The sequence below is a fragment of the Branchiostoma belcheri genome, unplaced genomic scaffold (genome assembly GCF_001625305.1).
Source record: "Branchiostoma belcheri isolate BF01 breed outbred unplaced genomic scaffold, Haploidv18h27 scaffold21, whole genome shotgun sequence".
In the NCBI taxonomy this organism is placed as follows: Eukaryota; Metazoa; Chordata; class Leptocardii; order Amphioxiformes; family Branchiostomatidae; genus Branchiostoma; species Branchiostoma belcheri.
Window position 1 is genome coordinate 393,691 of NW_017803602.1, and position 26,516 is coordinate 420,206.

Sequence of the window (26,516 nt, forward strand, 5' to 3'; positions counted from 1 at the left end):
AAGTGTACATAGTAGTGTTGGCAAAAATATTTCATAGCAATAAGACGTTGACTGTTAACAACTCTCCTCAGGTAGTTGACCTGCAGAAGAATAGGATCATGTCCATCCAACCTGGGGCCTTCGCTAATATGCCAAATTCTGACGTTTTCGAACTCAGTGATAATAACATTGGAGACATCAAAGATGGCGTCTTCCAGGGTCCCCAAGGTGCGATTCATCTCATGCTTGGGAACAACAACATCTCCGTCATCGAACCCACAGCGCTTAGGGCATTCAAAAACCTGACACTGCTCAGTTTGGACAACAACAACATTTTAGTAATAGGTAGTGTGCTACACAGTCTTGAGAATCTTGATGTGTTTTCCGCGGTTAACAACAAACTAACAAAAATATCAGACACCGATTTTACCGGGTGTGAGAAATTGCGGATGTTAGACCTCTCCGGCAACCAAATTAGTGCAGTCTCACAGAATGCATTTAAACACCTTCCAGATTTGCAGGAAATTATACTGAGCAACAATAACCTTAATCAAATGAAATCCCAGCTTCCACTCGTACTGAAAAAGTTGAACATTCAACAAAATTTACTTATGGAGATACCACCCCTTCCTTCCGGTATCGTTGAACTTGATCTGTCCTACAACCCGATAGAATCTCTCAGAGAAGGTCAGTTTTCTAACCTATCGAATATTCAGGAACTTGACCTATCGGGTATCAAGTGTTTCTGGGTGACAGGTTTTATAAAGCCTGGTGTGTTTGCTGGACTGGGGCGTGTAACGTTGGGGACACTGAGCCTCACAAACAACAGGCTTCGTCAGGTCCCGACAGACGCCATAGAGAAGGTCGGGAATATTACCGTCCTGAATCTCTCTGGAAACAACATCTCGGCTGTAGGTCTGAAGGACTTTGGTCATCACACGTACTTCTTCACACTAGACCTGAGGTAGGTGCTCAATTTAATTAAATTTATTACGTTAATTCAGTTGTGTGGAAACGCTGCCATTGAGATACATTTCCTTTCATCATGAAATCTACGATATCTTAAGAGTGCTTTTAAGACGATTGAAGAAGAAACAACAAATGTCAGACTTCCAGTATTTTGGGCTTTTGTGATCAAATTCACCCCATTCAGCCGGAAAGCCACGTACTGAATCGAACGCTTTTCGAACGAGTTTTCTTTGCAGAGCGTATCACTCCGCCGTCCATAGCAACGCCGTTGCTAAGGACGACGTTTTCGCGGGCGGCGGGCTGAAATTTCATCCGAGTTGTTGACAGCCGATTACATCACCAGTTTCGGCCTCTGCATCAATATGGCGGTACGTATCAGATGTGTATATCATGTGCTCTCTGTACTAACCATATTTGAGGGGTATTCTATCAGTTTTAGTGTAGTTTTGTGATTAAACTTGGTGCACAGTGAAATGAACAAAATGGCCGCCCTGGACTGATCTGAATTTTCGTCTTATTTGAATTTGGGGGGAAACCCGTTTCGCCCTCGATTTTGCATATGACGATATGTGGATAAAATGTGTTGAACCTTTGGCTATCTCCCATTATGAATATCCTGTTGGTGCGAAGTCTGGATAGGTTTGCAATTTAATGCCAACTAGGGTCCCTTTTTTGGCTAATTTTATGGCTAAAACTCATAGTTTGTCGTTTGATTTAATTTCGGACATTGTTGAATAATTTGCGTATATGTGCTTCATTTCTTGTAAACATCATGTTCGTGGTAAAATCATTTCCGACGAACTAATCTAGTCTAAGTTTAGACCCAGACTCTTAGTCGTTAGATCTTTACAAGGACAGATTCAATTGTAAATTTTGAAGTTAACGTTGTAGTTGAGTCTGATGGATCACGAACTTCGTAAAAGAAATCATCCCTTCTGTGTGTGTTTGTGCAAAAAATTCCCGCCAACTTTATCACGTGATGTCTGGTTGTCATACAAGAACAACAAAGCTGCATGACTGCTGCAAATTGTTACAATGACTTGTCATAGTGTCTAAAGTTACAGCAAGACAAGCATGCATGTACTACCATATCTAGTGATTGATGATAAGAACAGTGCACAATATACATGTTTAGGCAGCTTGTGACATTTGTAGAAATTATAATAAATGGTTGAGCATGTATATCATTGATTATTGAAATAAAGCTAACGTTCATTTTAGTATTGGATTGAGAAAAATGTGTGAAGGGGATTCTTTTATTTCTGTTTCAGATTATCATAGGCTTCACAGACTAGATTGGTAAGTATCTGGCAAACCAAGGAGGTTTAAAATGTTTAAACCACCTTTGGCAAACCATGTCACCCTCTCTCCTGGCATTTTTAGAAAATTATTACTAAAGTTTAAAGAAGGACAAGGACAAAGTGGGACTGTGCTCAAGTTACAGTCACATTGTAAGAAACCAGGAGGAGACAGTAGAAACAGATAAAAACCCCTTGGTCCCGGGCCGGATTCGAACTCACGGCTCCCGGGCCACAGTCAGATGCTCTAACTGAGTGAGCTAAAAGGTCTAGACCCATTGGCTGGGTCAGTTGGTAGCGCCTATAAACCCCCAACTGTTACAACATTAACAGCCCCACTTGACACTTAACACTAAACAAGTACAACCAATACAAATATATAACTGAGAATAAAAGTGAAAACAAAAGTGTGCACTAACGTTATATGTTAAGAAAATTTCAGGAAGACCCTAGCCCCCAAAATTTACCTCAAGTAGCATTGCACCAGGTTTCCTGTAAGGTTGGAGAACTGTTTTTTGAAAGTAAACCAACCAATACTTCTTGTGGATGATCTTTATGTAGAAATGTTAAGTTCAAGAAAGGATTTGAATGTAAAAGTCAAAGTGATGTACAGATTAAGACACATTCTACTGTGGTTGGACTCTTAAATGATTTAGTAAACTTTAGTTTGGTTCACAAAAGTTCTAACACCAAACATAGTTTAATGTTATACTATAGATATTGTGATATTATAGAATCACTTCATTGGCAAGAGGTAGCTCTCAAAAATATGATCAAGAGAATGAAGAGATCAAGTCTATTCAGTCTTATTTTGCTTCTATGCTAAAGATTTAAAGGATAGTATTAATTCTGGCCCCTGGTCTTTCTTTTTTATATATGAATACTGTGATTCATTAAGAATCCTCCAAATTTATTGATAAATTCCAACCTTCTTGCATGAAATTGTTAACCTGCATAAAACTGCAACCTCCCTGCATAAACCTGTTTCACATTTCTAAAGAAACAAATCCTGTTTGGAATTTTATTGTTGTGTTAACTATGCAAAAGTCTGAAATTTCTTTTTCTGATTTTGAATCTTTGGACATTACTTTGCCTTTCTTAAGGATGAGACAAGCCATAGTAGCTCTAAGTTTCTGAGGTGATTTTTCACTACTTCCCTTATTTTCTTTATTGTCTCTGAGGGCCAGTGTAGTTATCCTTTTCATATGATAAAATCTGAGTTGATTTATTCCTATAGCCAATGTACTGATTTAATGTTACTGGAAGTCCCTGTGGGTGGAATGGAACTTCTATACACGCTAGCTGTACAGTCCAAATCTAAATTACTTATTTCTTCTATGCTAACTTCAACATTTCATTCTGAATGTTCTAATTTACTCCATATTGATCAAAATCAGGAAATGCATGATGATTCTGATTCAGAAAAGACTTTTTTGATAGTGAGGATCAGGATGTTAATTTTATAGATGACATTTACATAGGCAGCTTGTCTGCATTGGATAACATTTCAGATTCAGAATTCTCTGATGTTGATTAATGAGTGAATTGGGTTTGGTGTCGTATCTTATTTACATTTTTTAAATTCTTCCACCTTGCAGGTAAAAGCCACACCCAGTGGGATTGTCACCAGCAGGACACCAGGATGTTATATTGTTTATTTAGCTTGAGATTATGGATATATATATAAGATGTATTGAGATCTTAATTTCCATCTATTCTGTTTATTGTAATCTTAATACAATTTGGGATCATATTTAATAGTCGATTCAGCATTCAATGTCTACTGTAACTTTTGAGCATGTGTTAAGTAATATATGTACTGTAAAAGATGTACTATGTATACATGTAATGATCCCAAGTATTTGATATCCCAGTCCACAACAAAATGTACATCATCATCATCATCATCATCATCAAAATGTGCTACTTTGTTTTTTTGTTTGGTAATGAGATAAAGGTTGAAGCAACGTTAATGGCTCTTGGGTAATTTTGTGTATAATTGTTAGGATGTATGTGAGAGAGTTATGTTTAGGGATTTGATAACACCCAGCACTTTTAGAAATATGCAAATGCTTTTGTGTAAAACTAGGGACATGAGGACCTGTTATCTTATTATAGTAAGCAGTACACATGGACTATACCTGTAGATTGGATAACAGATCCAGGATAAACTTACCCATAATCAGAGCATGCAATGTACATGTTGCACTGTCCAGACTAGGTACCAGAAGCGTTGGGTTGTGTCCATAGGCTACTTTTTTACTAAGCCAGCAGGTCGATAAATGTAACTTTTCTTAAGTAACTATTTAAACCCAGCGCCATTCAAATCGAGAAAAATGGATACAATAATTATTCTTTGAATTCTCCCCAATCATGAATCAATGTTTGAGGTATTCTAGTTCTAATGGTCCGCTTGCTCTAATTAGATGTGCGTTTTTCAAAGGTCAGGAAGCTACGAGAGTATAATGTTTCCTCGCGTTTAGGCAGACGCTGGTTTCGAGTTTTCAGATCGACCGTATCTATCAAGGGACCACAAACATATATTCTGCGTGCAAAATAAAAGAACCTGTTTAGATATAAGATGAATTAACACCCAGTGTAGTCTAACTAAAAGTTGTTTAGACGTAGGTCGACAATAATTTAAATCTAGCGATGTATGGTCATGTATAGGGCATGTAGGAGAGGAGCGCGCTCCGTAGAACACACGTACCTCGCCGGCCGCGGCGCCAGGGATGCGCGTTCTATTTGGGGAAAAATTCTGCTTTTTCCCGTAACATGGCCTCACAGAATTTCGGGGGAAACCCGTTTCGGCCTCGAAATCAAATATAAGTCAAGCACCATCAGAAAGTTTACGATTTGCTCTTTCTATTCCAACAAATTTCCTGTTGGTGCGAAATCTGCATCAAGGCGAAAATACTCAGGGAAATTGCACTAAAATTGCCTGCCTGCTCCCGTGACATGGCCTCACCGAATTTGGGGGGAAACCCGTTTCGCCCTCGATATCGTCTATAAGTCAAATACCATCAGAAAGATTAAGGTTTGCTCTTTTTTCACCCAACAAATTTCCTGTTGGTGCGAAATCTCCATCAAGGTGAAAATACACGGGGAAATTGCACTAAAATTGCCTAATTTTAGGTCATGATATCAAAAGGAGAAAGGTACATTCTCGGCTCAAAAATTCATGGGGAGCAAATAAAGAAGTCTAAATATTATGAATAAGTTACAATAAGGAAGTTATTTGATTGTATAATCTAGCGGTAAGCTTTCTTGTGAGGCGAGTCGACGCCCGGAGCCGTGGAACGGACTACTTTCTCTCGCGGAAGGAAAAGAGAAACGCATAGAACTCTCGACGTGGCTTTCCGGCTGCATTTCTTATGTCTGACTGTTATCATTCGAATATCTGTCAATCTTTCCCCAGAGAATGTGTTGTCAAACTACTGTACTCTGTTTGCATGAGCAAACATACACTCAAACCAACAGCTACAGCTAGCCCTCAACCATCAAAAATCCATTTGTACATTGTTTCTAACGCCTTGAGATTACCATCAAACACCAATAATGTACCTGTACAGTGACAACAAACTGACGTCATTACCGGAGGAGGCTCTGATGACCCTGGACATCTTCATGTTGGAACTGTCCGGAAATCCACTAGTCTACATCGGGCCGGACGCATTCAAACAGGGACTCTTCCACGTTGGTCTTGAAAATACCAAGCTCCGCATAATAGGTAATATACGTCAAATCCGGCTCAAAAGGTTCATAAGATCCTTTACCGTCAATAAGCATTATTTCTATCATAGTACATGTAAACCGCCACAGATGTCACTTATTCTGCTTTTAAATCCCATAGCAGCAGTAGATATAAATGTGCGCGTGTGCCTCGTCTGGAGAAAAAGCCAATTAGCTCGCAGATGTTCATCATTCTCTATTGTTTTGTAGTCCGGATTTATCTACGGCTTAGAACATGCATATGCAGTCTAGAAGATAACAATACATCTTGGATATGAAATTACACCAAATACTACTAGTATATACTTGATGCAGTCACACACGAATCACTAAGTGAGTTTCACTTTCAAGATTTATTGGCGACATACCTTTTGCTGTTCCTGACCACCTGTGCGTTTGTGACGTTGTTTAGATGAGTCTGCGTTCAATAGCTCTCAAGGCATCAAATCCCTCACCCTGAACAACAACAGTCTGCACTTCCTCCCTGAGCTCATCTTCGCCCCCCTGACGTTCTATGGCGACCCCCAGGAAACCCTCCTGCTGGACGACAACCCCTGGAGGTGCGACTGTCAGATGCGTGACTACGCCAAATGGCTGCATTCGTCTGCTTCGGTAAAAATCTATCCCACATTTTAAATTCATATATATCACCATATATGTGGCTCGTTCTCCGTTTATATACGCAGGATCATTGGGAAGTACACTAGGTATTGCATGCCCTCTGGTGGCTGCAGAGGTCCCATTGTTATTTGCATACAGTGTTTGCTATTTTCGTCAGAAATCATTTTGTAGTTGTCGTGAAGTGAAGTCCCGTCTTGTTACAGGGGATGAACATCAGGATACTTCATTGTGACATGCCACAAAGTCTACACGGAAAAGCCCTGAGGGACGTGCCTGTGGGCCAGCTGACATGTGACTGTCCCCATCTCACTTCTCCTAACATCAGCACCACGGGCAGCACCACTGTCGTCAAGACAGGCCAGAGGGCCGTGCTGAAATGCAGCGTAAGTTAGGCATATCACTCATGATGTTCTAACCATCGTTATCTTGTGTAAAATTCACAAACTTATGTGGCATTAACACGTACAGTTCGACCAACGATAGCATTAGCGGTTTGATCAATGGGAAAATATTGCTCTTTTTTTTCTCGTTTTGACGGAGGTGGCAATGAGACTTCCGATCTGACTGAATTCGAACATCTTTGGGTGACTGCATCTGTTCCCTCAGGTCACGTGTTGCCCTGCTGCAGCTGTGGTCTGGACTACTCCGACAGGGATGAAGCTAGGCGTGGACTCTGACGTCCCAGGTATCTCCGTTGCTGACGATGGGACGTTGGTCATAGCGACAGCGACGTCAGGAACGTCAGGGACGTATACTTGTCTGGCCGTCAACTACATAGGGAAGGACCAGGCTACTGTACATTTGACTGTCACTGGCAATGCTAAGTAAATTCAACGGGCGTCTGGGTTATTGATTTCTTTGTGGTGCAAGTTGTAGTCAAGCATGAAGTTTTAAGTTAACTGGAGGGGGGTCGCCAATACCGTTGCCATACCAAATCTACTTACGCTAAAAAGAAACAAAGATCGCGTAACCTGCGGAAATAGTGTTGCCATACCAAATATCTCACTTAGTCACATCACCATCAGTTGACAGCTTTAAGTTGGGGCTGGCCCAGCACATGGGCCTCCCCAGCTCCCAGCTATAATCAGGAATCACTTTGCGGCCATGTATATAGTCACTGCACAAATTTATTTTTCTGCTTGTTCGTTATGTTGATTTTTTTGTTTTATGAGCACCAGCACCCCACCAGGCCGCATATGCCGTGCAACTGAACGCGAGGCCCCATGAGGGTGTTGTTCAGAAACTCATAGATGTAGATGTATCTACTTACGCTAGAAGTAACAAAGACCGCGTAGCCTGCGACTGTACCTGTGATTTTCAACATTGTTTTCATGTTTATTGAATTAAGGACGTCACACTGAGACGGAATAAAGATATATGTTACGATTGCGATATTGTGACATTTATCGTCGTTTGTGATCGTTTGTAGTCTGGCGAAATTAAAACATGGCCCTAACGACGCTAACTTTCTCTATTAAAGCTGTGAAACTATCATTATGAACAGTTACACTTTGTGCAATGAAACAAAAATATCCGTAGAACGTGCAAAACACTTGACACAACAATGTACCTCATAACATCTGCTTGAAGAGCATTTACCAGCCGACCAATCAGCTGTGCCTTCATTATTTATCCTTATTCGGAAATAATCGTACCTTACCGATTTTTACCGAAGGTAAATCCCGTTCTCTGATTGGTGGCGAAGAATAAAGTTCCTACTTCGGCAGCGCTCGTGAGTCGGGTCAAAGTTGTCACCCAACATGGCGGAACAGGGCAGTTTTTAGGTCGTTCTTTTCTCGAATCACTATGTTTTTTTCACCGAATTTCCCGACACATCAGCTAATTTGAATACATATAAACAAATAAGCTTCATTTAATCTGTACCTGCAATACTTGAAGCATTTGCGGTATATTTTATCGCGCCTTGGATAGCCTCACGCCGCGCCGCGCCGTTTTGACAACAACAAACCGACGTTCGAACCTCCGATCCAGGATGGCTGTAGCTGCGGCCTCACCAGATATTTGTCAGGATCTTGGCAACAAAAACTCTGTTCCGGGGGAGCCGGCTGCACAGGAGCAAACTAGCCTAGATATTGACATCGCCAACGTGGTGTGCAGCTTCAGGGCGAGGTGCCACCTCAACCTGAGGATGATAGCTTTAAACGGGGCCAACGTTATCTACAAAAGGGAGCTGGGGGTGAGTGCAGGCTTGGTTATCATAATTTGGCAGGGAGTTTTGACATGTTTGTAGGGGTTGTTGGGAAAAGTAGTATAGATGAAATGCAATCGACGTGTCGGTTGATAACATCATTATATAGCACCCATTTGAAAGCAAATTATAAGCATCTATTAATTAAGGCGTACTTGGGCAAGCCAAAACAATAACTCACTAAAGTGATTGATTAAATTAATGATAATGTTGCGAAAACCTCCATCCCCTTTCTACCATATACCATGATGAAATCAGGTTCCTGTGAAAATAGATGAATTCAGAATAAAATGTTACATCTAGCAGCTGATCTATGAGCTACATCACATGTCTTGAAATGTTTTGTAAGTGAACTAGTAGTAGTACTGACAAAGCTGGGTCCTTTTACTAGTTTTAGGCCATCCTGTATAAGTTGATGTAAGGTTAGCCGCGGCGACTGTTGCAGGGCTTCTCTTACTTCAGTCTTTTACATTAGCCCTAACATTAGCCCTAACCCTGTTGTTAGGGCTAATGTAAAAGACTGAAGTAAGAGAAGCCCTGCAACAGTCGCCGCGGCTAATGTAAGGTTTGCTACATATGCACAAGATGCTATACAAGACATATCGCCAGTTTGTGAAGAATAAATGATGGATAATAAGGCTATTAATACTATAATAGCCTCATCTCAAATTGTTACCTTCTTCCAGAAAGTCACAATGAAGCTGAGAAGACCATACTGCACAGCTAACATCTGGTCATCAGGCAAGATTGTGTGCACAGGAGCCAGAAGGTTAGTCAACCAAAGTATTTACATGTGTACTGGCTAATAAGTTACTAGTAAATATGTATTGATACGTGTAAATGAAAAAGAGATTGAACGTCTTAACATGCACACAAGTACACAACTTTTCAAAACTTTCCAGGCCTATATGGCCACACCATATAGTATAATAGGTTTTGTATAATTTAGGTCATCTGAATGGCAGCCAATCCAGACCCTTGTGATTCAGCCACACCAATGTAATTATTATAAGCTCTTTGTGTAATTCAGACCTTAGCAACAAAGATCTTAAGTTGCAGCTGACCCACCCAGTAATATAAATAATAGAAAATGATAGAAAGTATTTTTATTGCCTCCATTCTGTTCTTTACAGTGAAGATGATGCTAAAAAAGGTGCGAGAAGATGTGCAAGAGCCTTACAAAACATGGGATTCCAGGTAAAGCTTTGATCTGATTTGTTGACACAATGAGCATTCTTAGTAGAAATTTTACTAAAATGGCCCAACACACTAGCTGAATGCCACTGTCAAGCGTTTACATTACGCCAAGTGAATTAATTTGCACTTCAAGGTAATATTGAACATACATGTATTGCATCATAAGCTCTGTGTCAGGTTTCTGAAATAAAATTGATTATGAGTGCCTTGACATGAGTTTTTTTTGCTCTAAAAACTTGAAAGGTGCACTTCAGTGAGTTCAAGGTGGTGAATGTGTTGGGGATATGTGCCATGCCCTTCACCATCAAAATCACCCTGTTTTCCAAACAGCACAAGGAAAATGCAAGGTATGTATACACTTAGAAGTGAATAGCCTCCCGATTTTGTATAGTATTACTTTCCTTCTAGCCTAACGTTGGCTGGAAAACTACATATTAAAAAACATATACATAATATTCATTGTGATGTTCATATATTCAATTCATTTGTCCTGTACCAGCTATGAGCCGGAGCTCCACCCAGGAGTGACCTACAAGTTAAGGAACCCCAAAGCTGTGATGAAGATTTTCTCTACAGGGAGTATTACATGCACAGGTTAGTTGGTAATGAGTAAACGTTGTTACAATACATGGCTTGAATGGTGACACATATACATTTGAAATGAAAAAACAAGATGTGAGTTGTTCTTGGCATTCCCATGAAAATCGGTCTTTAGCAGTTTCAACACCAGCAAAAAATCTTGGTACAGCACAGGTATTAGTAGAAAGATATCCAAAATACAACAACCTACAACCTCCAGTTGCTTAAGTCATCTCAAGTTGACTGTGAAAATTATTTTCTTGAGGAAGATTGTATCCATCACTTGATTGAAACGTACATCTTCTTCCTATATATACCAGCACCCTGCGTGGCTAATATCCAAAGAGCTATAGAACACATCTATCCATTGGTTTATGAGTTCCGAGGAGATGATGTGGTACGGGGTCCACGGAGGGGCAACGCTGGGGAGGAGGACATAGATGATAGTGAAGATGAGGAAGACAGTGAGGATGATGAGGATGATGATGCCTGATGCCCCACTGAACCATCTACTGACACAGTCCCACTCTCTAATGTGGGTCACATTTATCAATATGGACCAGTCTATAATAATAGAAAGGTGTAACTACAGTAAGTTAGCAACAGATGTCTCCATACAGTGTAAGATGATAGTCATATGTGTTTTCATGTCTTAGTGTCTTAACTGTAAATACATTGTAATGGGTAAAAGGTCATCATCCTTAGAATTGCAGTAGCAGCAAAAATGGAAGTCCAGGTAACAGCCCTGCCATCTCGGTTCAGATATTGTATATTCATTGAATCATTGAGTTGCATCTGCAACAGTTTATACATTGAATGGTATCTTACATATAGTATATGCATGTAGAGTGATAGCAGCACTGCAAAGTTACATTTTTCATTGAACTGAGTCCTTCTTTGGGGATATTGGAATGAGCCTTTCCCATCGTCAGTTCATACACCTTGTAACTTTTTCTACATGTACACAATGTAACATCAGTTCAGCAAAAATGGAGCACCATTTTGATAAAGATGTTAAAGCACAACTGGCTTGCCCCTCTCAGGCAACAAGTCTTCACTACACCTGCATCATACAAAAGTTTGGCTTTGGCAGATTACAGTGATAGCATTGCACCACTTTAGTTGGTTTCCCCATGTATTGTTTAAATAACAAATATTATTTGAGAGTGTTTGTTATCTATATTGTACTCCAAACACTTTACCCACCCCATGATTATGTGCTAAAGGATAGTATTACTTTGCTGTTTGTTGCCACATGTACATGTAACTATACTTTAAAAACTGAAAATTGTTAACTGTTAAAAGGTTACACTTTTGTTGAAGGGTTTTCCTTAAAGCTTGTTTCATTCCTTTACTGACACAGAGTGGTGTAATATGACTGGTCAGCGGTTGGCCTACACTTCAGCCATACCAGTGTTTCAAGAATGGATGGCGTACCATTTAAGTATGAATTTTGCACTTTTTCTAGGGCACATTATATTTGTACTAGGCATTTTGTTGCAGAAGTATATACAAGATCTACACGTAAATATGTAGAACAGATACCCTACAGTATCATACAATGTAAATGTCTGTTAAAACTGTGCTCTCTGCTCTTTTGTTCAAATGTGGGTAAGACTAAGAGCACCCAGTTGCAGCTGACACTGTTGGGAATCAGACAAAACTGGAACAATATTCCCCTTTTGGAAATAAAGTTCCACATGTAGTGGTCATTTTCACCTGGCATTTGTCGCGTTTTAAAATGCTTGATGCAGCCTAAACCATATTGGAATAGAGTGGGAGTTAACAACTTCAAGTCTGCTTTTATGCACTTACTGTACAAAACTTGTGTGTTGCGCCTTGAGGCACTTTACCAGTTACGTCAAACAAACAGACTGAAGAACAAGGCAATGTTTCTTGGAAGATATATATTTAGTTTCTGTCCACTTCAAAACATCAACTGAAAAGATGGTATCATTAACTGCTACATAGTAGTTGGTCTTTTCCACAAAGTTGCCATGAGAAGTTGTAACACAATATTGTCTCAGTCTGACTCTTCACACTATAATGCCATGATATATGGATCAACCATACAGCTGTAACTATCTACCAGCAGCCATTGTCAATCTCATAAAGGTAACTCAGAAGCTACTTAACAGTACTAGTAAATGCATAGATAAAACATACCTAATGTAACATAAATAATTTCCTTTAAGTACAAGCTATCTTTGTTACACCAAGTTCTTTGTCATCTGTTGTATCAATGAAAAAAGCATCATAGATTCCACGTCCACTTGATAAAAGTTTTGAGGCAGTCTCCACATGGAAATATCACCTCTGAAAGTCTGAGGGAGAGGAATTCACAAAAAAATGGCACTGTATGACATTGATAAGCTAACCCCATATGATTCACAGCATCATATACAAGCATGTTTTGATAAGAATACCTTTCAAATTCATCTGGCTAATACATTGTAAGTAATATACCAAATTGTGTAAATATTCACTAGAACACATACTAGTAGAAGTATAATAAGTGAAATTCAACCCAAAACAAAGTATACATTGTCTCTACCTTTAGAAAAAATACATCTTTCATAATATAGCTGCCTATAGAAAGAAAAAAACAACAAGATATTTGCTACTGAAAACTATGCCATCTGTAACTTACAGAAAAATTATGCACTGAACATGGAAAGACACCTGAACTTGAATTGTTTGATTGAAACAAAAAAATCTGACTCATTTGGACTAAATTGATATGTAGCAGAAAGGGATACCGGGGTAGTTGACAAATACGTGCATTACAGAAATTGGTTATTTCATTTTGAGAAGGATCAGAGTTTGTAAGTGTGAGGACACAAAAAGTCCTTAAAACAGATAGTACATAGAAAATTTTCATACAATATAAAAGGGAAAAGGTACTTGCAAACTTTAATCACTGTCAATTTTAAAAAAGTCATATTGAATATCAATGAAAAAAAAACTTTGACATCTTGAAAATGTCATTGAATATTTTACATCATTTAGTCACATGTTCATGTGAAGGACCACACTCATTTGCAGCTGTATTTAAATACCACAGCAGAGCAACATCTTACATTCACATCAAACAAAACAGTACCATTGGTAACAATGTACACTAGACAAAGGCACAACAAACTTTTTACATCTTCATGGATTTTGTGCTCAATATACACAATGCATGTACATTGTATGATATGGAACAACATATTAGGTTCCTTGTGAACATCACATTTATATATTACTATAAGTAACAAGTGAGAATAAATTGGTCTATCTAGCACCTTACCTTATTAAATGGGCCATAATGCCATTACAGCAGACTTTTCTCACATTTACAATATTGTAAAAACATTCTAGGAATGTCAAATCACAAGCTTTAAGCAAGGAGGTGTAATCAAGCTTGCTTTAAGGAAACTTTAAACAAAATATGAAGTAGCTACAAACAAAATGGCTTTAAAAACTGGATAAAAAGATGATATCTCACAGCTAAGATACCAGTACTTTTATGCCATTTTAGGATCCCCAAGGTTTGTGAAGCTATGTTTGGTGTTGGTGTAGTGGAAATATCACACGTGAGTTGCAGCTGACACCCTCCCTTGGAGAGGCTATTAGTATTATATCAGAAAGTACTCTCAGGCTTGTGATCTTTAATAACACTAAGCCCAAGGGAAAAAATATTGACCGTATTTCCGATTTCAGTCCTGAAAAAAAGTAGGACCAAATTCTCTCAAGTATAAAAATTTGCTTCTGAAATGGCATGAAATATCGGCAACTTTTCAGAGGCTTTGACAGAATTAGATGTCAGATCAAAATTTTCATGGCCTTCCAAGCTGTTAACCTCCTCAAAAGGCTAGGGTCGGTTGGTTTTTGCTAGGGTCGACTGAGAAAGCAGAAACGCAACATTTTTTCCCCAAGGCCTTACTACTGTAAAATGTAAGATCATTCCTCTCCATGAGGACTAATGGGCGGATTCACTGGATGCTGTTTCATCAGACTGGAAACCTCCCCCTGAAGAGCTGGTCTCTTTTGAAACACTGGAGAAACTGAAGCACCATCATCAATATCCAAGGCTGGTACAGGCGAGGGGGTGTCCACAACTGACAGGACATCAGAAGTCGATCCAGTAGGCATTCCCCTTCCCTCTGGATGGGCCTTTGATGGAGTTGAGATCGACGACCTCGCATGATACAACATTCTGAAATAAACAAAATTTACTTGTGATCAAATTTAACTTTTCTATATAATTATTGATAATACATATAAAATCCTAGTTAGTGTTACACATCAACTAGATATGTCATTGGTTATCAAAGAGTCACAAATGAGTTGTAATTGGCATTTATAATAGTTATGCTGTATCCTAAAATGTTCTCTTAATTTTTGGCCATAACTTTATCTAATCCCTCAACAGGTTTCCATCCAGTGTTAAACTTCAGATCCTAATAGCTCCATTTCCTCTAACTAAAGACTGATTCAGTAGTTCTCCAACAGTTGTGTTATTTCCCACCTGGTCTCTGCCTGCCCTCCCACCACCAAGTGGACTGTCACCTCCATCAACAGGACCTCTGTTGGGCATGCAAGGGTGCAAATAAAGCAGGGGAAATGTGCCAAAAGTACATGCAAGCAGACTAGCACCTGTTAAAAAGGTGTGACATTACAGCTATGAAATGAGGTTGAGAGAACTTGAACTGAAAGGGTGGAAAAGAACATTCAAAGACTTGACAAAACCTCGGCAATTTGTTCAAAACATGCACAAAGCTTCTAGCAAAACACATGCAAGTACTTTACAATATTATATAATAATTCCGTATTCAACAAATCAGGTTGCAGCATTTATGAATTTGTAGAGATTTTGCACAGCTTTTCAAATAAAATCTCTCATGTGGAATTTAGTGCTGTAGATGTTACCGTGGCGACAGCTTGTCCTGCTGTGGCAGCAGGTGTACAGCAGCGCCCTCTACTGGAATGGAAGCTGGGTCCACCTGCACTGGAGCATCAGACATGCCCTTCCCTGCAACAAGATGGAGACATGAGCTCATTCACCATTTAAAGACCTTAATTTCAGTGTTCTTGTTGGCTCTTAAACTGTGAACCAATACAAGGCCTAGTCATCTTAAGGCTATTGTCACAGTGGTTAAAGTTACATCTTGATTTTTAAAATTTTGAAAAGGTAATCCTAATTATTGAAGGCAAAAATGACACAATGACACATCAAATTGAATGTGAGCCTATCGATGAGAATGGAGGAAAACCCCCACCACACCAAGCTTATTGCTGCAGTTTATTGACAAATACCATTGTTATCACTAGTTCTACACTCATGCCATGCATTGTTAGTGCTAAACACTGCAAAAAACATTGACTACATGTACCACCAATAATACACACTGGATTCTAGAAATACATGTAACATCACTGTGAAAACAAGGATATGTTAGAAATTTATGAAGAAAAAACAAAGTATAAAAAAAAAATCACAAGCTGAAATAATTAATACAGTAAACTGATTTAGTGACCACCCCACAGCACACACTAGATGTTTACCCTTATTGCCATCTAGCTGGATGGCTGTACCCGCTACTGGTATGGACTCCTGATCTGCCTGCACAGGAGCATCTGACACTTTCTTCCCTAAAGATTCGGCCACAACATTTGTCCAGTTTGAATGAAAACATATCATCTTGTAGGGAATTAGTAAGGCAATAAGGTAATGTTATCTCATTGTAAGATCTTAGAGGAATCCTGGGTTTTCTAGCCACTACTAAATTAAGATAATTTCAGCAAATGAAATTATTAGTAAAATGATTTTACCTTAGTGGTGGTTTTCATTTCGAAGTAGGACAGGAAAGGAGGTTTTTGCAGTGTTAGAAGTTCATAGTTGAAACATCTGTTTACTTTCTGTTACTGTCAGTAGTACAACTGTTAAGAACACAAATTTGCTGAGTAATGAGTTGACCTCTCCACCATGAAAATAAAAGCCATCACTAAAGTTTCTGAATTACATACTGTACATATGGTTATTAAAGAGAATGACATTGCGTGGTCTGTATTATGTATTTTTGTGCTGTCATAGTGACATTTCTATTAAAAAAGGTGTTCAAATTGTCCTTCATTTCATTCTAAGCTTACACGGTGTGGTGAGTCAGTCACACATGGATGCCTGCATATTGAATCTTGGGCAAACAGTATAATAGTATGCTGACTATTATAATGCAGCGTGTGAAAGTCACTAGCCACCTTTAATGGAATGAAGATGGTAGAAAAGGAAAAGGGGACAGAATGAACTTACATGCACTTCTGCCACTGACATAAATTTCATGCACAAGTGGGTAGGGTAGGGAGTTCTCTTTTGGGGAGACAGGGAGCAGAGGGAAGGTAAATGGGATCAGTATGTGACATTTAGTACATTATAATTATGTCAGGAGTTTTGTGTGGCTAGCTGCAATCTAACATTCTTGATGGTGATCTTTCCATACCAGAGCAGGCCAGACTCAATAACAGTAAAACCTGAACAAGAAGTGAACTTGCAGTGGTGATTCACGCTTTCAATATTATTATAATATAATTATTAATAGTGATTTCAACTTTCCACACTTTTAATGGCCTTGTAATGTAAGTTGTATTGTATTTGTATTGTATTTATTATTAAATAGTAATAGGGTGCATAGTATAATTGCCAGCATTTTTCTGTAAATGACCAGATTGTCTAAATTAAATGTATATAGCATACAAAGTATAAAATCCACTCTTTTTGACTGTGTTCTTACATCAATGTAGAGAAGAGTTATCATTTTGGAATTGTACTTGTTACTGTACTTTTACCTATACAGTATGTTAATTGATAGCCCTAGAATGATTTTGTACATAGAAATGCAGCCATGCTTACCTCTTGCTTTCCTCCTGAGGAGTTTGCCCCTGCGTTTTGGTCTCTTCCTCTCCATGTCGCTGTCCGAGCCGCTGGCGTTCCTGCGCCCCTTGTTCCCAGACGGACTGTGTGACGTGCTGCGGTTCTTCCCGCTCCTCACGGGCCGACCAGCTTGTCTCTTGAATGGAGAATTACTGGGAAAGGGACAAATCAGCATGGTCAAGATCAACACAAAGAAGTACTAGAGTCTACATTTGCCCATATCTCTTATTAACAGCTCCCAGTAAGCTGAGAGTTTTTCTTTGAACTGTGGTGAGGAATGTAACAGGCTAAATTTCTATAAAGACAAGAGGACGAGCTATTCAATTGGTAGCAGATCTATACATCATAGATACCCTACTAAGTCCACTAAGAAAAGTTAAGATAATCTTGACTTCAGAATTTTGGAAAAGTGCTATCAACCCTTCCTAGAAAAAGTGACTAGTCCACATAGTGTCCCAGACTCCCAGTCCATATCATATCATGTCATATAAGCCTATAACAGTTCGGGATTAAACCTACCCCTGTGCCTGTTGGTCCTGTTGGGAGGGAAGTGGTGGTTTGTTGACAGGTTCTGTTGGTGACCTGTTCTCAACAGGCTGGAAGGAAGGGGTCTGTCAAAGGGAAAAGAAAAAAGTCTATTAAGATTAAAAATGGCTTATTATACCATGAACCAAATATGACAAGGACAGTAAAATGGCAAAATTGCATCAAGAAAAGCTTTGAATTGATGGATGGTTTGATAGAAATGATTGGAACTAAACGAGGAATACTATCACCAGATAGGCTATAGAGACTTAAGGTGTACAAGTATGTGCAAAGATATATAGCGTACATGTACAACGGGTATGAGTATAATGTATTTAATTGAGACAAAATGTGCAATAGACTTTGAATTAACTTACAGAGATGAGGTCATGGCAGAGTCACAGACAAAGCAAGAAATCCACATGCATGTGTAGCAAAACAAAAAGTGGACCACAGATGTCAACAAGACTTTTACAGTACTTACAAAACTGTCTATAAGACATTCAGAAAATACAAACATACTAGGCAAACAGAGTAGGTTGTGTTTGGCAAAGTAAAGCTAAAGAAAACTGAGATCTCTAAATTAATTTCTGTTGAGCAGTTCCACAGTCATGGATCAGACAAAAAAGGTAACCAATTTCAGTAAGCTGAATCATTTTGTTGACATCCATTTTCATTTATCTCTGTGCAAACTTGTTCCTGATTGGTGGATGATTGTCTTGGTCAAATAGATTAATCATATGATATTTTAGACAGATAAGAGATTTCATAATATTTTGCTACATTCAAATATTCACAACAAACCTCAATTCTATTCACAAGAAACTTAATTTTTTCTAACTGTGTGTTTTTCCACAAGTTAAAAATGGTAGGGAAACAACGTCTTCCTTCAGTTCAGACTACTGAGTTATTCAACGTAATTGCAAGACAAAACATATCCACCAATCAGAAATAGCCTGTCATGTTAGGAGTGATTGGAGAGTGATTGGTACCGCAGTGGGCATGTTGAGGGTGATTCTGGAGTCTGCACGGCTGATGGTACGGTTGGCCGACGTGAGGGGAGGTGCCACCATGGCCGTCGTACCAGTCCCCAGAATGGAGGTGGGACTGGTTTGTGTGGGTTGAGGGGAAGACTGTGGGGTGGGGGGTGCGTGTGGGAGACACACACGAACATATTTACTTCTATATAGGGTAAATCAAAGAGCTTTTCACACACATAATAACACTGAAAATCACTGAATCAGATTTGTTTAGGGAATGAATTTCAAAAAAACTTGGACAGCATGAGAGATACATTTATTTTAAATGAAACACAATCATGCACAGACAGAGAAAAGTAGAATATAACAGATACTGACAATTCTTAACAAGCGAGAAAACTGCAACTGAGACAACACCATAATACCACGTCTATCATTGTTGGAAATTGATATGTACACATTGACCAACAGAGTAAAGTCCTGCCTGACCTGGCTGAGATGGAGAAGCTGCTCATCCAGCAGGGAGCTGTCTAGGGAGTGGGAATACTTCAGCTGGCCCAGCTTCCTCCTCTCTGCACTGTTGCAGCTTTCCCGTCTTCGAACAGAGCCTTGCATAGTACCTTTTGATATACTTGTCAGCTGCATGGGTCCGTACATTACTGATGGGTTCACAACACTGATGGGTAAGATTGAAGACGTCATTGTTGTCACGTACTGTGGAGTTGCCCCTCGTGGGGAGAACCCGCCTGCTGATATTTTGTACACGTTAGACATCGTAGAGGGGTCCAGAGCAACCGTGGTCTGCTGTGGTGCACTTGTGTTATGACCTGCACTGCTGCTTCCGATGTGAATGTAATGTGTGACGGCATTGGAGGCCTTCCCTATGTGCACGTGATGTGTTGCAGAGCTGGCGGGAGTGGAGAGTATGTTTGTTGTGGGCACGGTGGGAGAGGTTGTAAGGGTGAGGGTGACTGGGTTGGTGGGTGAGCGGGAGGTTGGGCTGATGCTGGCTGTTGTTGCGGAGGTAGAGCTCGGGACGTTTCCCGTTATGGCCATTGTGCGCTGACGTCGGAGGCGTTCTGTCTTGGTGTCTGAAGAAAACATAAAAGTCATGTTGAAGCAAACTTGAGAATTCACAGTACCCATAGCATTGCAATGCAGATGTACTTATAGTTCATGTAATAATTTATAATACTATATTATTAAGGAAAGAAAACATCTACAAAGCGTGCTTAAATTTTTGTTTCAATACAGTTGTCCTAAATGAGTAATCCAAAGTAGGAATCTGGATTGACCCCATTTAATTGAAGGAAATGGTTTTACTCTATACAAAAATCCAAGTAATTTGGGAAAGATGCAAGCCACCACCGCTAAACTGCATGCAAGATGGAACATAATGATAAGATATACTGTACATCGTAACCTGACCACTGGTAATGGGTCTGTCAGTATATTGATACACATGCTGGACGGCTGGTGGTACATGGTAACAGGCTTCATGGGAAGGCACTTAACAGGTGGGTGGGGAGGGACTACAGGAAACAGGGGAAATCAAATATGAGAAAGAAGAAAAAAAGAAGAGGAAGTTGATTCATTCATCTCAAATAAAGAAAAAAACATAACTTATAAGGATGGATGTAATAGTATATTACACAAGAAACTGAACACAAGAAACACAAATTACACAAGAAACCATAGCCATATTGCTAGATGCAGAGTTCTAGCCAGGATTTCATTTTTAGGGTAATGGTAATGGTGATGAAGCAAATGAAGGGTAGTAAGGGTATCAAAGGAGAGACATTATTCATTTGGGATCACAATTTGTAATGAGAAGGGTTTGTTGTTACTTTTGAAGGTCAAAATAACATTTTTCACACTTGATTTAAATCAACATTTTTTTTCACATTTGATCTGACATTACATATTGAAGTAAGTACTTGCAAAGTACCATGTAATAGACGATGTCACAAATAATAGCATGAATGCTTAATACCATGTTCAATGCTATGCACCCACCTTTAACAGGAGCGAGGGGTTTGCTGGGCCCTGGGGGGTTCCTCCTGATGGGGGGTTGGGGAGGGTTCCTACTGGTGTTGGGGGCCTGGTTGCGTGCTGCGGGCTGGTTAGGGACGCGGATGGGGCTGCCTCCAACACTGCTGCTGTCACTGTTGGAGAGCTGACGGGTCAGGGTGGTGGAGGGGGGATGTCCTGTCGCTGAGGCAATCATGCTAACAAACAAACAAACAAACAAGGATGGAACAAACTTACTACACAATTTCTTCATCTGAAGACATAGAAAACAGTCTTCAAGTTGTCAGACTGTAGGAGAGACATTCTGAAGCAGGGAAAATGGCAGGATAGTCTTTCTTTTTAACATACATGTATTTGAGTTATTCATTCTTATGATCATGAAAGGAACAATGGATGAAGTGTGGTGTGCCTGTAAAAACTTAATGATCTTTTAAGGCAGGTTGGAAAAAAATTGTTTTGAGCCCTAGTAAGTTACATATTGTTTACTTTTGAATTAGCATAACACAGAGAATATTATGAAAAGATCACCATGCAAGGCATTCTGTGCAACACGGAGAGTGACACAAGAGTTCATACAGCTAGAACATGCACAAACATTACATAATGTTGTACATGGCTTTCATTCCAATGACTTCAGCTTCAGACCATGCTGTTGAGCACACCAAGCATGTTAGTTCTATGCATGGGTGGTACAGACAGTAAGAGTTAGTGGTGACACTACCTTCCCATAATGAGTCATGACGCAGCCCTACTGCCTTTGTCGTAGAAAGCTATGAGAGAAAGCAGGAAAAAAGGAGAGGCTCCGGAGAAGAGACCAGAGGTTACGGAGTTTGGAGGCTAACCTCGATGTCTTCGAGGTGACGCGGGCCATCCTACGTGGCATGGGGGGAGCACCACGTAGGCTGCGAACATAGCGGTGCATCCATTGGCGGAGGTTGTAGACACAGGTGTGCTCAGAGTGAGCGATACGAGACCAGGGGTTTGTGTCAGTGATATCCAGGGCTGCGATGGCCATGGCTCTCCCCACCTGGGCAAAATTAAGTACAGTTAACACATCAGTCATAATTCTAATACTACATATATAAGTTTTTTTATGTCAATAGTGTGTTGAAAGTAAAACAAAAAGGCATCGCTGTATACAAAAGACTGAGCCACAAAACATCACACAAAGCCATAGCACAAAGCACCACTACATCAATATGGCAACTTCCATTTCAGCACCAAGGACAGCTGTAAAACGGTTCTGATGATTTGGAGTTCTCACCTCTTCAAAGTGTTCAGGCGTGTATTTAGGAGGGAAGCCAGCCATGGGGGGAGGTGTGGCACGCCCATTGTCCATGGTTGCCGCGGCAATACAGTTGGTCATTCGGCCCATGTTATAGTTACACTCAAGTGTGTAGCTGTGTAATGTTGAAACAAGATACAATGGTTGAACAAACTGTTCTTACACATTCAATACTCCAAGCTCAGGCACACTGTGTCAAAACACTGTATGTCCAAGCTATTAATACAGTAACCTAATGTCATTCCAGCTCCCATACTCTGTGAATACAGAATCTGATGTAATAAGGGAAAAAGAAAATGACTAAGGCAAGCAATGGATAAATATTGAATTGTCTGAACGCTCAGTACATACCTGTGTATGATGCCTATTGTTTTATACATGGCCACCCTGCCACTTCCCTCCTTTGACATGCCATCTCTCTTGTCTTTGGTGTACATGTTCTTCTCTGTAAAATTGCACCCTGCAAGTACAAATGATAGTTTAAATATTTTATGATTTTGAATACTTCCATGGTGCATGTACTTTACCCTAAATCAAGTACAACAAAGTTTGACTTGCTTTAACCTCTCACGATGAGGGGCTGATGGACCCTCCTCCCTGATAGCTTGTGGCCAAACACTTCTAACCTGAGAAAACCATTCCCATTCCCAGAACTACGTACCAATATAAACATGATGTATTCAGGCTACATTACACAATCTGATGACTTCTGTAAGGTTTGAACTACTGACCTGGAAAGTCAAAATGTGCGCTATTGAGCGAGATCAACTTGGGGAACAGCATACATTCCACTGCCTCCAAGTCATTGTCAAAGTGGTTCCCGTACATGAAGCAACCTCGCTTTGATGCATGACCGTGGAGGTCCACATAAAAGGCGACTCCACTCTCGTTGTGCGGGATGGAGCGGTAATACTCCAAGTCCTTTTCTGTCACGCTAATACTGGTGGAACTGTCGCTCGTCCACATGCTGCTGTCTGAGGAACTTTGCTGTACGGACCCACTGTCTTTCATGTCGTGTTCAGGACTACTACATTGAGACTCCTGGTCAGCTATACTTAACTTGCGAGTCTGATCACACAGATTTTCACCGGATGTCTCTGGACTGATCTCCTCAGACTCCCCTACAGATGGTCTGTTTTCATCCAGGTTCTCCTTGTCACTGGTGCTGGTTTCATTGGTCCCATTTTGAGTCCTTCTATCGTTGGCACTGTTGTTGTCTTTGGCTTGGGCTGGACTTGGCTGGAGTCTGGAGTTTTCGTGTTTGGGAGAGTTTGTTGTAGGACTGGTGGGCTGGACGACACGGTTGTGGACATGGTGGTAGATAAGGACAGACTTAGCAGCAAACACAGAGGGGTGTAGGACAGGGTCAGGACTGAGATACATCCGGTTCAGATTCACACCACGTTGGTCCGTCCTGAATGACATTAAAGCATACAATGTCAAACAATTGGACAAGTTTTTTTCTTTCTAATATCCAACATCTCCCTTATTTTCATGTGTTCTCACTCACTCTGTAAAATGTCCAAATGCTTCAATAGGAGCCACAAAGTCAACATATTAGGATTACAATTCAATTTGCAACTTCTAATCGAATGATTACATTTGGTAAATGGTAACAATACAGGAAGACAAGAATTTCTTCAACTGTTGGTGCCAAAATATGAGAACTTTGAGCTAGATATAGAATCTGATTATTTTTTCATTTACATGTTTTTTGACTGATAAGAATGGAAGTGTATGGTGAAGGTGAGATTTGCTACTTGTTCACCATACCTGTAGTGTCCTCGAGCCACTCCGTCTGGGTTCAGCAGGGGGATGAGTTTGAAGACGTACTGCTTGCGCAGCTGTCGTGCCCTGGGGTCTTCTTCACGGAGGATGAAGTCCAGGAAGCCGTTAAAGACAAAGCTGGAGGGAGTTTCCCCTGGGTGCACCCGGCTACTCAGGAAAAACACCTGTATGGGTCAGCAACAAACAGTCTCTTCAGAATTAATCAGGAAACAAGTCACATTAATTCAGATACAGTATAGCAGGTACTTCAAAACTCAATAAGTTTGCTTTAGCTGCCCCTTAGCTAAAAAAAAATTCTGCAAATTCTGAGATAGGCACACTTTTTGAAGAAAAAATACAGTTTCAACAATTTTTGTCATAATTTTTTTCTAATCCCCTCATACATATTTTGGAACAGAAAAAATCAAGTAATACAGCAGTTTTGATAAATCGTTCAATAATGCTCCTATAACCTGTACCATAATTCAGTTACTTTTTCAAAGTCAAGTCTACGGCTGACTTGAAAATTTTTCTTGCTCAGGACCAGTAAGACAAGGTGTGGTGTTTACCCTCTTGCCCTTGAACTTGTGTGGGCGTGGCTCCTCCTTCTCTGGGAAGAGTTTGTCCAGCCGTGGCTCCCGCTCCTCCTGCATGCCGTGGCAGGACGTGATGGTGATGAGATCAATACGGTTCTTGTCTATGGAGAGGGTGACCAGCTCACGTTTGTAGTAGATACAGTCTGGGGTACTGGGGCAAGAACAGTTCACATTACAGAGATATGTTTACATGGGAAACTTTTACAATTCAACAAATGAAAGGAAAAAAATTCACATTATTGCAATGTTATAACTCCAGTTATCCATTCAATTGACCTTCATCTGGCATGTTTCTTTTGATATATGATTATTAACTTGGAATAAACATCTGACTTGATCTGAATAAAAAGTGTAAAAATCTTGAAGTCATTTTATTACGTGGGAGGGGTGACAGGGTGGTTTCCATGGTGTTTTGAATTTGCAGTTGAAACAATTCTGAAGTATAGTACTATACAAGGAAGACATGGATTTGCTGTGGAGAGGGCACCACGAACATTACAAAAATCAAACACAGTGCAAAAGCTCCATGATTTACGGCATAATTATTGTTTCAACCTTTTGGGATCCAGGTCTTTACAGGCTGCAAACTTTTCATCAAGTTGAGCCAGTCTTTCTTGGCACTCGGTATAAGACCAGGGGTAGCAGAATGTGAAGTACGTGGTTCCTCCTCGAGACTCAGCAAACCGGTGCATAAAGGACAGGATGAAGTTGCCATTATCAGTCTGAAAATAAGCACAATCAAGGCATTAGGAAGTCTTTTAAGTACAATCACAAGCTGCCTAAGCACATTTATTTGGTCAAAACAATTATTTGTTGAATTCCAAAAGAATCTTATAGATCATTACCCAAAACTTAGTCGTAACATATTTAAGGTACCCAGTGGCATTGATTGCACACTCGCTCCTGTTCTTTAAAAGAAAAAACAATCATTTATACTACAGCTTGAATTCTTAAAGTATATTCACACTGTGAGGCCACACCAATTTATTTCCTTGGTTAACGGATTCGCCGCTTCGTTTTTTTGCCAAAATGAAATAAAAATAAAAACAGAACAAGAATCCATACTCTCGGGTCCAGAATTGGGGCCCCAAAATCCACCCCGTACGTTGTATTTTTTCAAAATTTGGGCATAGTTAACAGCGTTAAAAATACATTGCTTCAAGGCAGAAACATTTTTCTTTGTGCAATTTGTTCGGAAAGCTAGGTTGCGTCTTCAAAAGTTCGTCAAAAAATTTTATTTTGATATAGAACTCGCCCCCCACCCCCTTTGCACATGTCACCATTCATGGGACAAAACTTCACTGACGACAGTCAAACGTACGGCAGATTTACTAAGTCATCGTGCCTGTAACAACATATCATCTCCCTTTTAGATATATATTATATTTCATTTAGAAACACATATTGTGTCGGAAACATGTGCTAGTAACGGGCGTTAAAAGTAAATTATCGGCCGAACGTATAAACTCGGCCTGGGCGGCACATGCACACACACCTTCAAAACGATCTTTTTTCCAGGGAATATGTAAAAATAACACGACATAACAATGTATTCTGACATCACAAACTGTATTACTCTCAAAAAGTACAAAATCCTACCACAAACATGGGAATTTGGCAAAGTAAAAAGGCCTCCATGCACGTAAGTCCATTCACTAACTTTCTCACGGTCGGAAGAGTCCACTTCGAGTAGGGGGAAACAGGTCCTTTTAATTATAGAAATTACTCTGTGAAAAATACTACATGTGCATGTGGCATTTTAACAAAGTTACATCTTATTTCGATACCTATAAACAGGAGTACAATTGCAAATAATGCATCAATATTACTATCAA

At 39.9% G+C, this 26,516-nt stretch overlaps 3 protein-coding genes across 7 annotated transcripts in view; 2 read left to right on the forward strand and 1 right to left on the reverse strand.

Annotated features, from left to right (window-relative positions):
• Positions 1-660: 660 nt before the first annotated feature.
• LOC109469793 (leucine-rich repeat-containing protein 4C-like) lies at positions 661-8,042 on the forward strand. Its single transcript, XM_019768457.1, has 5 exons — positions 661-943; positions 5,819-5,976; positions 6,391-6,590; positions 6,803-6,982; positions 7,206-8,042. Exons 2-5 carry the CDS (start codon positions 5,856-5,858, stop codon positions 7,425-7,427), a joined length of 723 nt encoding a protein of 240 aa, XP_019624016.1. The 5' UTR covers positions 661-943; positions 5,819-5,855; the 3' UTR covers positions 7,428-8,042.
• A 298-nt stretch (positions 8,043-8,340) lies between these two features.
• On the forward strand, positions 8,341-12,309 carry LOC109469792 (TATA box-binding protein-like protein 1). The gene is made up of 6 exons (XM_019768456.1): positions 8,341-8,796; positions 9,495-9,577; positions 9,942-10,005; positions 10,249-10,352; positions 10,505-10,599; positions 10,905-12,309. The coding sequence occupies exons 1-6, from the start codon at positions 8,593-8,595 to the stop codon at positions 11,075-11,077; spliced, it is 723 nt and encodes a 240-aa protein (XP_019624015.1). The 5' UTR covers positions 8,341-8,592; the 3' UTR covers positions 11,078-12,309.
• A 204-nt stretch (positions 12,310-12,513) lies between these two features.
• Positions 12,514-26,516, reverse strand: part of LOC109469791 (cytosolic carboxypeptidase-like protein 5) — an 18,394-nt gene continuing 4,391 nt past the window's right edge. Inside the window, exons 5-20 of one of the 5 annotated variants that reach the window (XM_019768450.1) lie at positions 25,237-25,403; positions 24,655-24,832; positions 24,092-24,270; positions 23,050-23,732; positions 22,670-22,778; positions 22,298-22,433; positions 21,876-22,060; positions 21,019-21,230; positions 20,418-20,534; positions 19,492-20,093; positions 19,015-19,155; positions 18,017-18,108; positions 17,477-17,649; positions 15,499-15,601; positions 15,098-15,155; positions 12,514-14,785 (exon numbers count right to left, since the gene is read on the reverse strand). In XM_019768450.1, coding sequence (XP_019624009.1) covers positions 14,699-14,785; positions 15,098-15,155; positions 15,499-15,601; positions 17,477-17,649; positions 18,017-18,108; positions 19,015-19,155; positions 19,492-20,093; positions 20,418-20,534; positions 21,019-21,230; positions 21,876-22,060; positions 22,298-22,433; positions 22,670-22,778; positions 23,050-23,732; positions 24,092-24,270; positions 24,655-24,832; positions 25,237-25,403 — 3,222 coding nt within the window. In that variant the 3' untranslated portion in view covers positions 12,514-14,698. Of the gene's footprint in view, positions 14,786-15,097; positions 15,156-15,498; positions 15,602-15,925; positions 16,222-17,476; positions 17,650-18,016; positions 18,109-19,014; positions 19,156-19,491; positions 20,094-20,417; positions 20,535-21,018; positions 21,231-21,875; positions 22,061-22,297; positions 22,434-22,669; positions 22,779-23,049; positions 23,733-24,091; positions 24,271-24,654; positions 24,833-25,236; positions 25,404-26,516 lie in introns of those variants that run through there. The other 4 variants (XM_019768452.1, XM_019768453.1, XM_019768455.1 and 1 more) reach the window with 4 other exon arrangements.

Excerpts from the sequence above, each read along its gene's own strand:
- LOC109469793 (XM_019768457.1), top strand. The coding sequence starts at position 5,856 with ATGACCCTGGACATCTTCATGTTGGAACTGTCCGGAAATCCACTAGTC. Across the intron at positions 5,977-6,390 it reads TACCAAGCTCCGCATAATAG|ATGAGTCTGCGTTCAATAGC; the intron begins GTAATATACGTC and ends GACGTTGTTTAG. Across the intron at positions 6,591-6,802 it reads GGCTGCATTCGTCTGCTTCG|GGGATGAACATCAGGATACT; the intron begins GTAAAAATCTAT and ends GTCTTGTTACAG.
- LOC109469792 (XM_019768456.1), top strand. The coding sequence starts at position 8,593 with ATGGCTGTAGCTGCGGCCTCACCAGATATTTGTCAGGATCTTGGCAAC. Across the intron at positions 10,006-10,248 it reads TACAAAACATGGGATTCCAG|GTGCACTTCAGTGAGTTCAA; the intron begins GTAAAGCTTTGA and ends AAAACTTGAAAG. Across the intron at positions 10,353-10,504 it reads CAGCACAAGGAAAATGCAAG|CTATGAGCCGGAGCTCCACC; the intron begins GTATGTATACAC and ends GTCCTGTACCAG.